Source organism: Nerophis ophidion, linkage group LG23 (genome assembly GCF_033978795.1).
Source record: "Nerophis ophidion isolate RoL-2023_Sa linkage group LG23, RoL_Noph_v1.0, whole genome shotgun sequence".
Lineage (NCBI taxonomy): Eukaryota > Metazoa > Chordata > Actinopteri > Syngnathiformes > Syngnathidae > Nerophis > Nerophis ophidion.
This window is the reverse complement of record NC_084633.1, coordinates 26,990,153-27,008,889: the sequence shown is the minus strand read 5'-3', so window position 1 is coordinate 27,008,889 and position 18,737 is coordinate 26,990,153. Positions and strand designations below refer to the sequence as shown.

The 18,737-nt window shown below is 41.3% G+C and overlaps 1 protein-coding gene across 3 annotated transcripts in view; it reads right to left on the bottom strand.

Moving 5' to 3' along the window:
- LOC133541827 (choline transporter-like protein 2) overlaps nt 1–18,737 on the bottom strand; it is a 95,778-nt gene that overhangs the window by 17,501 nt on the left and 59,540 nt on the right. For all 3 annotated transcript variants that reach the window (XM_061885455.1, XM_061885454.1, XM_061885456.1), the window contains exons 11-19: nt 17,203–17,334; nt 11,671–11,770; nt 6,315–6,407; nt 6,058–6,142; nt 5,655–5,917; nt 5,488–5,582; nt 2,360–2,463; nt 2,208–2,281; nt 2,047–2,117 (exon numbers count right to left, since the gene is read on the bottom strand). In XM_061885455.1, coding sequence (XP_061741439.1) covers nt 2,047–2,117; nt 2,208–2,281; nt 2,360–2,463; nt 5,488–5,582; nt 5,655–5,917; nt 6,058–6,142; nt 6,315–6,407; nt 11,671–11,770; nt 17,203–17,334 — 1,017 coding nt within the window. The remainder of the gene's footprint in view (nt 1–2,046; nt 2,118–2,207; nt 2,282–2,359; nt 2,464–5,487; nt 5,583–5,654; nt 5,918–6,057; nt 6,143–6,314; nt 6,408–11,670; nt 11,771–17,202; nt 17,335–18,737) is intronic.

The following is an 18,737-nucleotide window of genomic DNA, read 5'->3' as shown; positions in this document are numbered from 1 at the left end:
TACCAATATTTCTATGTTGTCTATAACCATTGTTGGTATTTTGTCGCCCGGAAAAGGGTGGAGTGCCATCTCCACTTGGCTGCCCCAAGTGGAGGAGTGCAAGTACCTCGGAGTCTTGTTCACGAGTGAGGGAAGAGTGGATCGGTGCGGCGTCTTCAGTAATGCAGAGGCTGTATCGATCCGTTGTGGTGAAGAAGGAGCTGAGCCGGAAGGCAAAGCTCTCAATTTACCCATCCTCCCCTATGGTCATGAGCTTTGGGTCATGACCAAAAGGACAAGATCACGGGTACAAGTGGCCAAAATGAGTTTCCTCCGCCGGGTGGCGGGGCTCTCCCTTAGAGATAGGGTGAGAAGCTCTGTCATCCGGGAGGAGCTCAAAGTAAAGCCGCTGCTCATCCACATGGAGAGGAGCCAGATGAGGTGGTTCGGGCATCTGGTCAGGATGCCACCCGAACGCCTCCCTAGGGAGGTGTTTCGGGCACGTCCGACCGGTAGGAGGCCACGGGGAAGACCCAGGACACGTTGGGAAGACTATGTCTCCCGGCTGGCCTGGGAACGCCTCGGGATCCCCCGGGAAGAGCTGGACGAAGTGGCTGGGGAGAGGGAAGTCTGGGCTTCCCTGCTTAGGCTGCTGCCCCCGCGACCCGACCTTGGATAAGCGGAAGAAGATTGATGGATGGTATTTTGTAGGGCTGTGAATCTTTGGGTGTCCCACTATTCGATTCAATAATGATTCTTGGGGTAACGATTCGATAATATATCGATTGTTTTCGATTTGATTCGATTCAAAAACGATATTTTTCCGATTCAAAATGATTCCATATTCATTCAATACATAGGGTAGGATCTACCCCAGTCTGCTGACATGCTAGCAGAGTAGTAGATTAAAAAAAAAAAAAAAAAAGCTTTTATAATTGTAAAGGACAATGTTTAATCAACTGATTGCAATAATGTAATTTTTTTTAAACTATTAAACGAACCAAAAATTTGACTTATTTTATCTTTGTGAAAACATTGGTCACAGTGTGTTGTCAAGCTTATGAGATGTGATGCAAGTGTAAGCCACTGTGACACTATAGTTCTTTATTTTTATAAATGTCTAATGATAATGTCAGTGAAGGATTTTTAATCACTGCTATGCTGAAATTATAACTAATATTGATACTGTTGTTGATAATATTCATTTTTGTTTCACTACTTTTGGTTTGTTCTGTGTTGTGTTTGTGTCTCCTCTCAACTGCTCCATTTATTGCAGTTCTGAGTGTTGCTGGGTCAGGTTTGGTTTTGGAATTGGATTGCATTGTTATGGTATTGCTGTCTATTGTTTTGTTGGATTGATTAAAAAAAATATATAATTTTTATTTGTAATCGAATCGATTTTTTCCCACACCACTAGTATTTTGTCTATTAACATTGTTGGTATATTCATTCTTCCTACAATGTTGATACAAATTATTGTTACAGTGTAATAATTATTGTTCCCTGTGGTAATGCCACTATGATACAACATCCATCCATTTTCTACCGCTTATTCCCTTCGGGGTGGCGGGGGGTTGCTGGAGCCTATCTCAGCTGCGTTCGGGCGGAAGGCGGCGTACACCCTGGACATGCAAACTCCACACAGTAAGATCCCGAGCCCGGGATCGAACTCAGGACTACTCAGGACCTTCGTATTGGGAGGCAGATGCACTACCCCAAATCCGCCGTGCTGATACAACATTTGTATTATAATCCTTCAACAAAGTAACAGTGAAACTCAATGGAAGAATCACTGCATGTAAAACTGGGAGTGGGATTAAATAAGTTTTCTTCCCACTCCCTTTAAGGCAAAACTGGACAATCATACATTACATACTATACATTACCTTTTACACTGCATCAATTCATGTTATGTGTTGTCAACTTTGTACTTTTTTTAATTATTATTATTATATTTAATTGCCTGAAATAAATGGAAAAAAAAAGTAAGAAATATGACTAAGAATTTTATGAATATTTAGCAGTGGATATTTTTAATGAAGCATGAAGAACACATCAAACACTCACCCACGAGTCCGACAATGAGCAGTTTGCCCAAAAACAGGAGAAAATCTGTCACTTTGTCCAACACCGCCACCCTGTGAACAGGCAAAACGTATTTTAAAGATTGCACAATACACCGGAACTTACCTTCAAAATAAGAGCTTGCAAATGTAAAAAACATGGACCTGATCAAATTCCTCATGAGAAGGAAGAAGGCATCCCGGGCAGAAGTGCAGAAGTTTTTGCCATATATTGCCACCTACAGGCCAAATGTGAACATTACAACAACAACAACAACAACAAACAGGACCAATCTGAGCTGGACCACACCGCTCACCATGATGTAGGCATTTCTGTTGAGGAACTTGATGCATTTCTCCAGGCACCAAAAGCAGCACTTCAGACAGCACAGGAGGAACCTGGTACACTTGTTGTGGGCACCTGCGAGGGGAAACAGTTGCAGGACATATGCCTTTAGCAACAAGAAAGTTGTCACTTCTATCACTGGACTCTCATTATTATGTTAGATCCACTATAGACTGGACTCTCACTATTATGTTAGATCCACTATGGACTGGACTCTCACTATTATGTTAGAGCCACTATAGACTGGACTCTCACTATTATGTTAGATCCACTACGGACTGGACTCTCACCATTATGTTAGATATAACATAATGGTGAGAGTCCAGTCCGTAGTGGACTCTCACTATTATGTTGGATCCAATATGGACTGGACTCTCACCATTATGTTAGATCCACTATGGACTGGACGCTCGCTATTATGTTAGATCCACTATGGACTGGACTCTCACCATTATGTTAGATCCACTATGGACTGGACTCTCATCATTATGCTAGATCCACTATGGACTGGACTCTTACTATTATGTTAGATTCACTATGGACTGGACTCTCACTATTATGTTAGATCCAATATGGACTGGACTCTCACTATTATGTTAGATCCACTATGGACTGGACTCTCACTATTATGCTAGATCCACTACGGACTGGACTGTCACCATTATGCTAGATCCACTATGGACTGGACTGTCACTATTACGTTAGATCTACCATGGACTGGACTTCCACTATTACGCTAGATCCACTATGGACTGGACTCTCACCATTATGTTAGATCCACTATGGACTGGACTGTCACTATTACGTTAGATCTACCATGGACTGGACTTCCACTATTACGCTAGATCCACTATGGACTGGACTTCCACTATTACGCTAGATCCACTATGGACTGGACTCTCACTATTATGTTAGATTCACTATGGACTGGACGCTCGCTATTATGTTAGATCCACTATGGACTGGACGCTCGCTATTATGTTAGATCAACACTGGACTGGACTCTAACTATTATGTTAGAGCCACTATGGACTGGACTCTCACTATTATGTTAGATCCACTATGGACTGGACTCTCGCCATTATGTTAGACCCACTATGGACTGGACTCTCATTATTATGTTAGAGCCACTATGGACTGGACTCTCACTATTATGTTAGATCCACTATGAACTGGACTCTCACTATTATGTTAGAGCCACCATGGACTGGACTCTCACTATTATGTTAGAGCCACTATGAACTGGACTCTCACTATTATGTTAGATGCACTATGGACTGGACTCTCACTATTATGTTAGACCCACTATGGACTGGACTCTCACTATTATGTTAGACCCACTATGGACTGGACTCTTACTATTATGTTAGACCCACTATGGACTGGACTCTCACTATTATGTTAGAGCCACTATGGACTGGACTCTCATTATTATGTTAGAGCCACTATGGACTGGACTTTCACAACATTATGTTAGACCCACTCAACGTCCATTGCATTTTTCCTTGCCCTTATGTGAGCTCTGAACCGAGGATGTCGTTGTGGCTTGTGCAGCCCTTTGAGACACTGATTTAGAGGTACATACATAAACATTGATTGATTGATTAAGAACTTAAGACAAATGCTCAAAAAAAAACAACCATTCTGCCATTTTTAATTTATAGCTATCAACAGTTGTTCATTTCAGAGCTTTTAAAAAAGGATATCAAACCCCAGTGGGACACCATGGTACACATATGTCTAACTCAAGGCCCGGGGGCCAGATTTGGCCCGCCACGTCAATTTACTAAATGTTTTCATTCTTTCTGTTTTGACGGAAAAAATACTTGCACTGCATGCATAATAATCTTTAATATTATCTAATAATGTAAGAAATATAAAATTTTATTGAATAATTTCATTAAATGTGTATGAATTCAGAAAAGGGAAAGTACTTATCAATTAATCTATAATAATAATAATGTTGTTAATGTTATTAATGTAATGTTATAGGTTGATTGGCAACACTAAATGGGCCATAGTGTGTAAATGTGAGTGTGAATGTTGTCTCGGTGTTGACCCTGCGATGAGGTCGAAGCGGTAGAGAAAAAATGGATGGATGGTTAAATTGGTATAAAATTAGGTTTTAAAGTAGTTGTAATCTGTAATAACAACTATTAGTTATTATTTGTGTTTCCAAATAAGGCTAAAGTACCAATGATTGTCACACACACACACAAACACACTAGGTGTGGCTAAATTGTTATCTGCATTCGACCCATCAACCTATATCACCCCCTGGGAGGTGAGAGGAGCAGTGGGCAGCAGTGGTGGCTGCGCTCGGAAATAATTTTTGGTGATCTCACCCCCAATTCCAACCCTTAATGCAGAGTGCCAAGCAGGGAGGTATTCTAGGTCTTCTAGCCGTCCATAGCGTTTCTATTCGTAGGGCCAGCACGCTGTTTGTATGGAGGAATAGCGGACGCGACGACAGGTTGTAGGGGACGCTAAAGGCAGTGCCTTTAAGGCACGCCCCAATATTGTTGTCCGGGTGGAGATTGGAAGAAATTCGGGAGAATGGTTGCCTCGGGAGGTTTTTGGGAGAGTCATTGAAATCCGGGAGTCTCCCGGAAAGTCGGGAGGGTTGGCAAGTATGCCATGGAGTGTACTTTCTAGACATTACATGCACAGAAATTATTTATATGACCCAATTCAAACAACCTCCCCTAGTCATGGCGCCGTAAAGAAAAGTTGAACAAAACCCGGAACCGTGAAGTTGGCACGTTGTCCATCCATCCATTTTCTACCAGTTATTCCCTTTTGGGGTTGCGGGGGGGGCTGGTGCCTATCTCAGCTACATTCGGGCTGAAGGCGTCGTACACCTTGGACAAGTCGCCACCTCATCGCAGGTTGGCACGTTGTGTAAATGGTAAATAAAAACAGAATACAACGATTTGCAAATCCTTTTCAACATGTATTCAATTCAATTGACTGCAAAGAGAAGATATTTAACATTTAAACTGGTAAACGTTATTATTTGCAAATATTAGCTCATTAGGTTTCAAAAAAGCAAGTGGCAAAAAAGACTGAGAAAGTTGAGGAATGCAGATTTTGACCAACCTTTCAGTTTATGGTCCAGATACTCCAGCAGAACCCTGATGATCTGGCATATTGAAAGGATCAGCGAGCCAAATGCCAGAGTTCCTGTGTGATACCTGAAACACAGAGTGTTATTAGAACGACGGGAAGTTAGTATACAAATGAAAACGTCACGCAAAAACACACACCTGAGAGATCTACCGAGGGACGAAAAGACTGGGAAGGAAGGCATGTCTTTTTTCTTGTCAAAAGCCCAGTAGTAGGAAGCAAAAGCCCCGGCTAAGGTCATCTGACCCAGCGCGGTGACGAAGTTAGCGCACCAAAAGAAGAGGAAGACGTTGTAGAACTGCAGGCCGATCAAGTATTTGTGGTAAGGGGTCTCTCCGCCGTAAAAGGCAAAATGACACTCCGAGTCAGGGCACTCTTGTTTCATGGTGGAGGTCGAGTAGTTCTGCAGAGAGAGGTCAGATAACATTTGGATTTGGTGTTTCAACATTGTACAACATGGGCCGACTATTCCAGAAAAGAAGCGCCTGAATAGAGGAAAGATGTGTGGACTCTCCAAAATAAAAGACACAAAAGACAACTCACGGCCGGGTCGCATGTTTTCCTTGAGTGCTGGCACGCGGTCTCGTTGATCACCTTGTAGATGGGCTCGCTGGAGGTAGACAGGAAGCTGAACGGTTATGTCAAGGACTACAATAAGGGAGAGATTTAGGTCGGAAAAATTCCAAAAAACGCCCATTCCATTCTTTCCACTGACTCTGGGATGTCTGGCCAAGAAGCCGTACTTCCTGTCAAGGCTGTGAATGCAACCACGGTTTTAAGCTCTCAACAAGAAAGGATACACAGCAGTCACTGCCCAGTAGGCGATGACCAGGGCCAGGAGCAGAAAAGTGAAGAGTGGGTATAAGAGGGAACACATCACATGTCCAATCGCCCTAGGAACACATTAACAACACCCATTAAAAAATATATTTGAACATTACTCTCTTTCAGCACAGTACTGTTACCTAATTCTTTTGTACTACAAAACCCGTTTCCATTTGAGCTGGGAAATTGTGTTAGATGTAAATATAAACGGAATACAAGGATTTGCAAATCCTTTTCAACCCATATTCAATTGAATGCACTACAAAGACAAGGTATTTGATGTTCAAACTCATAAACTTTATTTTTTTTCGCAAATAATAATTAACTTAGAATTTCATGGCTGCAACACGTGCCAAAGTAGTTGGGAAAGGGCATGTTCACCACTGTGTTACATCACCTTTTCTTTTAACAACACTCAAACGTTTGGGAACTGAAGAAACTAATTGTTGAAGCTTTGAAAGTGGAATTCTTTCCCATTTTTTTTTTATGTAGAGCTTCAGTTGTTCAACAGTCTGGGGTCTCAGCTGTCGTATTTTATGCTTCATAATGCGCCACACATTCCGATGTAAGACATGTCTGGACTGCAGGTGGGCAAGGAAAGTACCCGCACTCTTTTTTTACGAAGCCACGCTGTTGTTACACGTGCTGAATATGGCTTGGCATTGTCTTGCTGAAATAAGCAGGGGCGTCCATGAAAAAGACGGCGCTTAGATGGCAGCGTATGTTGTTCCAAAACCTGTATGTACGTTTCAGCATTAATGGTGCCTTCACAGGTGTGTAAGCTACCTATGCCTTGGGCACTAATGCACCCCCATACCATCACAGATGCAGGCTTTTGAACTTTGGGTCGATAACAGTCTAGATGGTTCGCTTCTCCCTTTGATCCGGATGACACGATGTCGAATATTTCCAAAAACAATTTGAAATGTGGACTCGTCAGACCACAGAACACTTTTCCACTTTGAATCAGTCCATCTTAGATGATCTCGGGCCCAGAGAAGCCGGCGGCGTTTCTGGATGTTGTTGATAAATGGCTTTTGCTTTGCATAGTAGAGCTTTAAAGGCCTACTGAAATGCGATTTTCTTATTTAAACGGGGATAGCAGGTCCATTCTATGTCGTACTTGATCATTTCGCGATATTGCCATATTTTTGCTGAAAAGGATTTGGTAGAGAACATCGACGATAAAGTTTGCAACTTTTGGTGCTGATAAAAAAGCCTTGCCTGTACCGGAAGTAGCAGACGATATGCGTGCGACGTCACAGGTTGTGGAGCTCCTCACATCTGAACATTGTTTACAATCATGGCCACCAGCAGCGAGAGCGATTCGGACCGAGAAAGCGACGATTTCCCCAATAATTTGAGCGAGGATGAAAGAAGAAAGTGAGAGCGAAGGACTAGAAAAAAAAAAAATACAAAAAATAAAAAATTAGGACAAGAGGGCAGTGGGAGCGATTCAGATAGGGAAGATGCTGTGAGAGGCGCCGTGGCAGCCGTGGGGGTAGCAGGACCACTCGGCCAGGCCCAACCGCAACGAGGGATAGAGCCATACCGCTTTAAACCCGACGGTGATGGTAAGGAGGACGCATAATGATGCTGGAGTAGCACGCGCCTTCAGAATGGTAAAATGTTTTTATTAATACACATAATACACTGTACTTTGGGTGTGTGGTCTAATCCAACCGTGTTCGATTGACATCTCTGTTCCATAGTAAAATTTGACTGTCATCTTTCGGGAATGTAAACAATGAAACACCGGCTGTGTTTGTGTTGCTAAAGCCGGCCCGAATACACCGCTTCCCACCAACAGCTTTCTTCTTTGATGTGTCCATTGTTCATTGAACAAATTGCAAAAGGTTCAGCAACACAGATGTCCAGAATACAGTAGAATTTTGCGATGATAAAATGATAAATGGGTTGTACTTTTATAGCGCTTTTCTACCTTCAAGGTACTCAAAGCGCTTTGACACTACTTCCACATTTTACCCATTCACACACACATTCACACACTGATGGAGGGAGCTGCCATGCAAGGCGCCAACCAGCACCCATCAGGAGCAAGGGTGAAGTGTCTTGCTCAGGACACAACGGACGTGACGAGGTTGGTACTAGGTGGGATTTGAACCAGGGATCCTCGGGTTGCGCACGGCCACTCTCCCACTGCGCCACGCCGTCCCCCGATGAAAACAGACGAATCAATAGCTGGGAACGATGCTGGAAAAAAATGTCCTCTACAATCCGTGACGTCACGCGCACGCTTCATCATACCGAGACGTTTCAGCCGGATATTTTGGCGCCAAATTTAAAATTGCAATTTAGTAAACTATCCCGGCCGTATTGGCATGTGTTGCAATGTTAAGATTTCATCATTGATATATAAACTATCAGACTGCGTGGTTGGTAGTAGTGGGTTTCAGTAGAGCTTTAACTTGCACTTACAGATGTAGCGACCAACTGTATTTAGTGACAGCGGTTTTCTGAAGTGTTCCTGAGCCCATGTGGTGATATCCTTTAGAGATTGATGTCGGTTTTTGATACACGCAGTTGTGGACAAAGGGGTGTACCTGGCCCCATCCTTTCTTGTGAAAGACTGAGCATTTTTTGGGAAGCTGTTTTTATACCCAATCATGGCACCCACCTGTTCCCAATTAGCCTGCACACCTGTGGGATGTTCCAATGTTCTCAACTTTATCAGTAGTTATTGCCACCTTTCCCAACTTCTTTGTCACATGTTGCTGGCATCGAATTATAAAGTCAAAGATTGTTTGTACAAAAAAACATGTTTATCAGTTTGAACATCAAATATGTTGTCTTTGTAGCATATTCAACTGAATATGGGTTGAAAATGATTTACAAATCATTGTATTCCGTTTATATTTACATCTAACACAATTTCCCAACTCATATGGAAACGGGGATTGTAATTCATTTGTACTGATTCTAATGTCATTGAATGTATTCTATTAGCATAAATGCCACGAGTCACCTTTGTCATAGGAACTTTTTATAAAAAATTTAAAAAGCTGCCTGAAATGAGCCAATACACATTTTGAGTCATTCACTTTGTGTATTAACAGATTCAGAGTCAAAATAAGTTAGTAGGTTCATTTTAAAAGTGTCACAACAAACATGTCAGCTAAAATGTTTTCACACATTTTACCCATTTCCTTGGCAAAAAGTATGAGATGACCAGATTGGGAGAACGTTCATTCAGTTGATGAATTTCGTTAAAAAAAGCAGATAGTCATTGACACAAAACTATAGTCACTTGAAGTTGCCACTTTCTGATTGATTGATTGAAAGTTTTATTAGTAGATTGCACAGTTCAGCACATATTCCGTACAATTAATACCCAAATAAGTTTTTAAACTTGTTGAAGTCGGGGTCCACGTTAATCAATTCATGGTTCTGGCTTTAAGAAGCACAAACAGAACGTGTGAAAATAAATTGCAGTAGTAACAGTTTCATTTTTAGATCAAGTAGAGCTGAAAATTACAATTCTGAAGAGACATTATGGAATAAAAAAAATGACTACAACACACTTTGTTGCACTCAGTCTCTAAGGCATGGACTTAATTAATGAGTGATTACAGAACGTTCCATCTATTTTGCCCTGCCCTTTCTTATTGATGTTGTCAGATTAGCTTTGCAGGATAAAGTCCTGTCATCCACTATTTTCTTCAACTTCCACCACACATTTTTAACTGGAGTGAGATTGGGACTATTTGCAGGCGCCTGACATTGACCTTATGTATCTTTTATTCGAGGAACGTTTTTACAGTTTTTGCTCTATTGGAAAATGCGTTATCTTGAAAAATGTCATTTTCCAACATCCTTTTGACTGATGGAATAAGAAGTGTCCAAAATGTCAATGTAAGCTTGGGCATTCATTGAAGATGTGATGACTGCTATAATTACCTGGCCTGCAGCCCATAGAATCAATAACTGTGGATATGTGCATGTTTTCTTCAGGCAGTCGTCTTCGTAAATCTTATTGGAACGCCACCAGTTTCATCACCTTGCCCAAAGCAGATTTGCAATTCATCACTGAATATGACTTTCATCCAGTCATCCGTAGTCCACCATTATTTTTCTTTAGCCCACTGTGTGGCCTTGGTTTTTCCTGTTTAGATGTTAATTACAGCTTTCGTTTAGCTTTTCAGTATTTAAAGCTCTTTTCCTTCAGGCGTTTTTTTTACATTTCGGTCACAGAAGGTGACACCAATTTCTGCCCATTTCTTCTTAATTTCATTTGCTGTGCATTTTCTGCTTTCAGGACAAATTGCTTCAAATTTTACCGTCTTGGTTCTTTGATGTTTTCCTCTGTCTACCAGTACGCTTGACTTTTACAAACTTCCTGCCTGCCAACTCCCCTGACCTGAATGAACCCCATAGAGAATTTGTGGGGTATTGTGAAGAAGAAGCTAAAAGACACCAGACCCAATAATACAAATGAGCTAAAGGCCGCTATTGAAGCATCCTGGGCATCCATAACACCTCAGCAATGCCACAGGTTGATTGCCTCCATGCCACGCCGCATTGATGCAGTAATTCGTGCAAAGGGATTCCCAATCAAGTACTAGGTGCATTATTTACAATTTCAAATGTTTAATTTTGTTTTGCTGTTATAAATCTTTTTTTTTACTTGGTCTGAGGAAATATTCAAATTTTTTGAGGTAGGATTTTTGAGTTTTCTTAAGCTGTATGCCATAATCAGCAATATTAAAATAATAAAAGGCTTGCAATATTTCAGTTGATGTGTAATGAATCCAGAATGTATGACATTTTCATGTTTTTTAGTTGCATTACAGAAAATAAAGGACTATCACAATATACAAATTTTCTGAGAAAAGTGCTGTATACTTGGTCCAGATTTTTACACGTTGTTCAATATTCCTTTTCTGTATTTCAAATGACATCTCTTGCGTTGGAGCCATGATTCATGTCAAGCCACCTGGTGCAACAGCTCTCTAAGGTGAAAATACTATTTTTAAACCGCACACTAATAAACAGTTTTAATCTGATGCAGCTGTTAGCTTTGGCAATGACAATTTACAGGGAGATTCCATCATTTTTTTCTTCAGAATTGAATTGATTCCATATTTTTAAATCTAAAGATGAAGCCGTTATTGCTTACCACAATTTATATCCTTGGCTTATTTTGGTGTTTCTAAAAGCCAGAAAGTTTTCATTTGAAAAGACTATAATTCTGTGTCATGTCTGTTAATTGCTTCTTTTTTTTACACAAAATTAAAACACCTGAATGAGAAAATCTGGTGAGTCCATCATTTTTGCCAGGGGTTGTACAGTTCAGATGTGGATTCTACTAACTTGCTGGCTTCCTTGATGAGTGCTACGGCAATTAGAATCCTTTTTCTGAGGAAGATGAGCAGGAGGATGATTATGACCTCCACAATGGCGAGGATGATCACTAGTAAGAGAAGGCAGCGTTAGTAGAAACGTGATAAGAATACAGAATGTAAACAATATCACAATAAAGTACAGTGTAACCAGCCAATTCATTCAAAAATTTTTCGTGACCCTTCAACAGCCTTCATTGCCTGGATCCATCTTTGGGTAGCCTACACCTATGCGGTTGATAGAGGCACCCAAATGAAAACGTACCTTTTTTTTTTTTTTTTTAAATATCTGCATTATATATATATATATATATATATATATATATATATATATATATATATATATATATAAATAAACGGGTATAACGGTATTGTAGATAATGTGGTATTGCATTTCAAAATGATCACAATAATGCTGTAACGTCTTGACGGTATGAATTAAAAACTTAGTGTGTGTAGTTTTTTTTCCTGGCGCTTTTGCATTGGCCTGTCTAAAAATAAACTATTTCCCCCATAACCCCCTGCGCAGGAAGCATGCGGCAGAAGTGTAATCGGAGTGGACAAAAGGAATTGTTCATGCAGACATTTCCTGAACATTTCCTCAAAGTCTATCGATTAGATTTTGAGTTACGTTGCTAACAAACAGACAAGCAAACCCTGGCGAAAAAGATTTCTTTAGCGGAGGTCTGCGAACTGAAGCACTATCTTCATCTCAAGCTACTTACTGGAGTGTTACCTTCATCTCAAGCTATAAACCATCACCCCAAAAATATTTTTGAAGCCAGTTTAGCTAAACAGGTACATACATTATTATAAGTTAAATTGTCCAGATATTTGTTTGAAACAGTGGATGTTTCCGCACAATTGTGTGCACTTAAAGATACATGTTAGTCGTAATAAATATGATTAGAACATTTGAGCATTATGTTTGTCTTCAATTACAGTAAATGTGTTTATCCTAAACATCACTGTCATTTTACACACTACAGCACTTTTACCAAGTCTTTTTTTTTGAGTGGAGACAATTCCACGATATCATCGCACTACGGTATGATATCACATTTATAGACTCTAAAACTACTTAAGTGTTTCATGTAATGTTTTACTAAACTATCTGAATGCACACATTAAGGTAACAATGGTGTAATACTATATTGTTAGATGTCCATCCATCCATTTTTTTCCACTTATCCAAGGTCGGGTTGCAGGGGCAGCAGCCTAAGCAGGGAAGCCCAGACTTCCCTCTCCCCAGCCACTTCGTCCAGCTCCTCCTGGGGAATCCCGAAGCTTTCCCAGGCCAGCCAGGAGACATAGTCTTCCCAACGTGTCCTGGGTCTTCCCCGTGGCTTACTGCCGGTCGAACATGCCCTAAACACCTTCCTAGGGAGGCGTTTGGGTGGCATCCTGACCGGATGCCCGAACACCCTCATCTGGCTCCTCTCGATGTGGAGGCCCAGCGGCTTTACTTTGAGTTCCTTCCAGATGACAAGAGCTTCTCACCCTATCTCTAAGGGAGAGCCCCGCCACCCGGTGGAGGAAACTCATTTCGGCCGCTTGTACCCGTGATCTTTTCCTTTCAGTCATAACCCAAAGCTCATGACCATAGGTGAGGATGGGAACGTAGATCGACCGGTAAATTGAGAGCTTTGCCTTCCGGCCCAGCTCCTTCACCACAACAAATCGATACAGCATTCTCATTACTGAAGACGCCGCACCGATCAGTCCGTCGATCTCACGATCCACTCTTCCTTCACTCGTGAACAAGACTCATAGGTACTTGAACTCCTCCACTTGGGGCAAGATCTCCTCCCCAACCTAGAGATGGCACTCCACCTTTTCCAGGGCGAGAACCATGGACTCGCACTTGGAGGTGCTGATTCTCATCCCGGCTGCGAACCGATCCAATGATAGCTGAAGATCCCAGCCAGTTGAAGCCATCAGGACCACATCATCTGCAAAAAGCAGAGACCAAATCCCCATAGCCACCAAACCGGATCCTCTCAACGTCCTGACTGCGCCTACAAATTCTGTCCATAAAAGTTATGAACAGAATTGGTGACAAAGGGCAGCCTTGGCGGAGTCCAACCCTCACTGGAAACGTGTCCGACTTACTGCCGGCAATGCGGACCAAGCTCTGACACTGATCGTACAGGAAGCGGACCACCACAATCGGACAGTCCGTTACCCCATAGTCTCTGGAGCACTCCCCAAAGGACTTCCCGGGGTACATGGTAAAATGCCTTCTCCAAGTCCACAAAGCACATGTAGACTGGTTGGGCAAACTCCCATGCACCCTCAAGGACCCTGCCGAGTGTCACGATCCGTGGTCTGGATCATGTTTAGTTTAGTTATTTTCTGTTAGTTTGGACTCCCTTTGTTGTTTGTGCACCTTGTGAGTTAGTTTGGTCACAATGGTAACGTATTAATTTCACCTGCTGCGGGTTCCAGACGCACACCTGTTTTTGTTAATTACTTTCTTATTTAAGCATGCCTTGTCCCGTCAGTCGGTCTTGGTCCCTTGTTTGTTTTTTTATGGACATCTGGTATCTGTCCTTGAGGAGGGGGTACTGTCATGATCCGTGGTCTGGATCATGTTTAGTTTTGTTATTTTCTGTTAGTTTGGACTCCCTTTAGTTGTTTGTGCACCTTGTGAGTTAGTTTGGTCACCATGGTAACGTATTAATTTCACCTGCTGCGGGTTCCAGACGCAAACCTGTTTTTTGTTAATTACTTTCTTATTTAAGCCTGCCTTGTCCCGTCAGTCGAGCTTGGTCCCTTCTGTCACATGGGGGTCGCATTTTAATGCGGGATCGTTCCTCCAGTGCAAACAGACACTCCGGACAACAACGTAAAGGTAAGGTGATTAATAACAAAAACACTGGTGCGAAAACAGATGAAAAGAACAAAAGAAATGCGTGCTGAAACGCACAGAAGCTAATGCTAAGATTAGCACAGGATCAGGGAACAAGAAATCTAGAACAAACCAACGTAACAGTTGCTTACCGCAAACAAGGGACCAAGACCGACTGACGGGGCAAGGCAGGCTTAAATAAGAAAGTAATTAACAAAAACAGGTGTGCGTCTGGAGCCCGCAGCAGGGGAAATGAATACGTTACCATGGTGACCAAACTAACTTACAAGGTGCACGAACAACAAAGGGAGTCCAAACTAACAGAAAATAACTAAACTAAACATGATCCAGACCAGGGATCATGACAGAGAGTATAGAGCTGGTCCACAGTTCCACGACCAGGACGAAAACCACACTGTTCCTCCTGAATCCGAGGTTCGACTATCCATCGTAGCCGCCTCCTCTCCAGTACACCTGAATAGATCTTACCGGGAAGGTTGAGGAGGGTGATCCCACGAGAGTTGGAACACTCCCTCTGGTTCCCCTTCTTAAAGAGAGGAACCACCATCCCAGTCTGCCAATCCAGAGGCACCGTCCCCGATGTCCACATGTTGCAGAGTCTTGTCAACCAAGACAGCCCCATTACATCCAGAGCCTTAAGGAACTCCGGGCGGATCTCATCCACCCTTGGTCGGGGCCTTGCCACCGAGGAACTTTTTAACTACCTCGGCAAACTCAGCCCCAGAAATGGAGAACCCACCACATTTCCCCAGGCACTGCTTCCTCATAGGAAGACGTGTTGGTGGGATTGAGGAGGTCTTCAAAGTATTCCTTCCACCAATCCACAACAGCCACAGTACAGGGCAGCAGCACACTATCCTCACCATACACGGTGTTGACAGATGACGGCGTTGTTAGGAGGTCACATTTTTAATTCTAGTTTTACTTTTATGTGCATTTTATTCATATTCTTTTGAATTTTGTTTCAGTATTTAAAAAAAAAAAAATTGGGGGAAGGTTAACCAGAGCCTGCGTAGTATTTATAGTGACGCAAACATCTTTTTAATGACAAAAAGTTCAAAATGGGAATGTCGCTGGCAAAGCATGAAGGTATGGCACCACCTTATGAAATGTAATTAAACGATAATCTAAACTAAATACAATATTTTTACATAGAGTATTTAAAAATAAATTTGTCTAGATTTGAAATATCCTGATCCAACCAAACTGCTGCCAGTGATTGTTTCCATGATAGAAACAAGTTACCGCCAGTTTACTTTTAAAAAGTACATAATGTAAGGAGCCAGTCTTTTCAACAGCTCTTTGAGGGGAACAGTGAAGGTTGACTGTTTAATATCGATATCCAGGAAACAGGGGTGGAGAAAGCAAAAAAACTAGGTACCACAAACACAAGCCCAAATAAGCAACTACAGGTTCAAAAACAAGACTCGACTACCAGGATTTGCATGCAAATTTGGACAAAAAGTCCAAAGTGGACTTTGCAACACTCCAGTAACCTTTTAGTTCTTGAATTATTGCTGCCCTCAAAAGGTCCTGTTACACAACCCGTACTATTAAGGTTTTGTGACGCTGCAACGAATAAAACTGTGGTTGAAAAAACATACGTGAAAAATTGAGACGTTACACTGGCTCGGTCCCACATCAAGCTTCATACCACTCCTTCAAAATTCCAAGACATCCAAAACTATTTAAGAGTTTTTAAGGCTTTAAACTAGGGATGTCTGATAATATCAGACTGCCGATATTACATGCTTTAAAATGTAATATCGGAAAGTATCGGTTTCAAAATGATCTGTATCGGTTTCAAAAAGTAAAAATTATGACTTTTTCAAACGCCTCTGTGTACACGGACGTAGGGAGAAGTACATCGCGCCAATAAACCTAAAAGGCACTGCCTTTGCGTGCCGGCCCAGTCACATAATATCTACGGCTTTTAACACATACGTGAATGTAAGGCATACTTGGCCAACAGCCATACAGGTCACACTGAGGGTGGCCGGAGAATCAACTTTAACATTGCTACAAACATGTGCCACACTGTGAACCCACACCAAACAAAAATGACAAACATTTCGGGAGAACATCCGCACCGTAACACAACAGAACAAATACCCAGAATCCAATGCAGCACTAATTCTTCCGGGACGCTACAATATACACCACCCCCGAAACCCCTCTACTCCCCCGGACCTCAACCCCGCCTATCCCCCCAACCCCGCTCACCTCAACCTCCTCGAGAGCATGTCCCAAATTCCAAGCTGCTGTTTTGAGGCATGTTAAAAAAAAAAATGCACTTTGTGACTTCATTAATAAATATGGCAGTGCCATGTTGGCATTGTTTTCCATTACTTGAGTTGATTTATTTTGGAAAACCTTGTTACAATTTTTAATGCATCCAGCGGGGCATCACAACAAAATTAGGCATAATAATGTGTTAATTCTACGACTGTATATATCGGTATCGGTAATTAAGAGTTGAACAATATCGGGATATCGGCAAAAAAGCCATTATAGGACATTTCTATTTTAAAATGAAAAACGTCTTCAAAACTTTTCAATGACCTGCAGGGACCCTGGTGAATGTAAACTATTGTGGATGGTATCAAAACGAAATTGTACTGTGCAACTTACTGAAGGCCAGCCAGGTCTGTCTGATCTGAAGGTAGACCGCGAAGTCCGTCTGAAAGCCAAGATCCTGTAGAGTCACATCAGCGCCGGGCTCCCCCTTCAGGTGGGCGTACTCCATGTAGCAGTGAAAGATACCTAAATGAACACACATTTCCAGTATTATGGTGGTTACTTGGAGAAATGTTCATAAATACGTGACATTGAGGATTTTTCATTTGTTATGGACTTAAAATTCACCTTGACAACATTGTCTCACATCCGTCCTTGTGCAACTAACACAAATAATTCCTGTTGTTACAAAATGCACACCCACATTACATGCTAATTGTTTTAATTGAGTTACATGATATATTTAATATATCAAATACAAGTTATGTTCTCTGGACATGAATGCCATATACAAATGTACAGTTTGTCGCTACATCTGTAAGTGCAAGTTAAAGCTCTACTATGCAAAGCGAAAGCCATTTATCAACAACATCCAGAAACGTTGACGGCTTCTCTGGGCCCGAGATCATCTAAGATGGACTGATGCAAAGTGGAAAAGTGTTCTGTGGTCTGACTAGTCCACATTTCAAATTGTTTTTGGAAATATTCAACATTGTGTCATCCGGACCAAAGGGGAAGCGAACCATGTAACACAGTGGTGAACATGCCCTTTCCCAACTACTTTGGCATGGGTTGAAACTATGAAATTCTAAGTTAATTATTATTTGCAAAAAAAATCCAGTTTATGAGTTTGAACATCAAATATCTTGTCTTTGTAGTGCATTCAATTAAATATGGGTTGAAAAAGATTTGTATTCCGTTTATATTTACATCTAACACAATTTCCCAACTCATGGAAACGGGGTTTGTACAAATATGATTTCCAGCTGAGCATAATTTGTAATAAATAGAAACAGAGTTCACTATAATGAATGGAAACAGTGAATTGGGATTTTTTGTTCTTTACAAGATGATGACGTAACTGCATTGCACCGTTCACTGCACACATAGTTTACTTGTTTAAGACTTTAAAAAACATCAGTTGATTAAATACTTCCCTGCACTGAGGTGTTACACTAAATCATGTTGAAGGTGTTAAGCTTATGTGCTAATAGAAAAGCTAATTAAAATGCACCTTTTCACATCTCTTTTTCCACAAATTACATTCAGTACAATAAATACCGGTATCGATAAGAGTATCGTATTGATAAAAATCTTAACGATATACAAAACCCAAAACCAATGAAGTTGGCACGTTGTGTAAATGGCAAATAAAAACAGAATACAATGATTTACAAATTATTTTCAATTTATATTCAATTGTATAGACTGTAAAGACAAGATATTTAATGTTTGAACTGAGAAACTTGGATGTTTTTTTTGCAAATAATCATTAACTTAGAATTTAATGGCAGCAACACGTTGCAAAAAAGTTGACACGGGGGAATTTTAACCACTGTGTTACATGGCCTTTCCTTTTAACAACACTCCGTAAATGTTTGGCTTTGCCGCTTACGTACAGGGATTTCTCCAGATTCTCCAAACTTTTT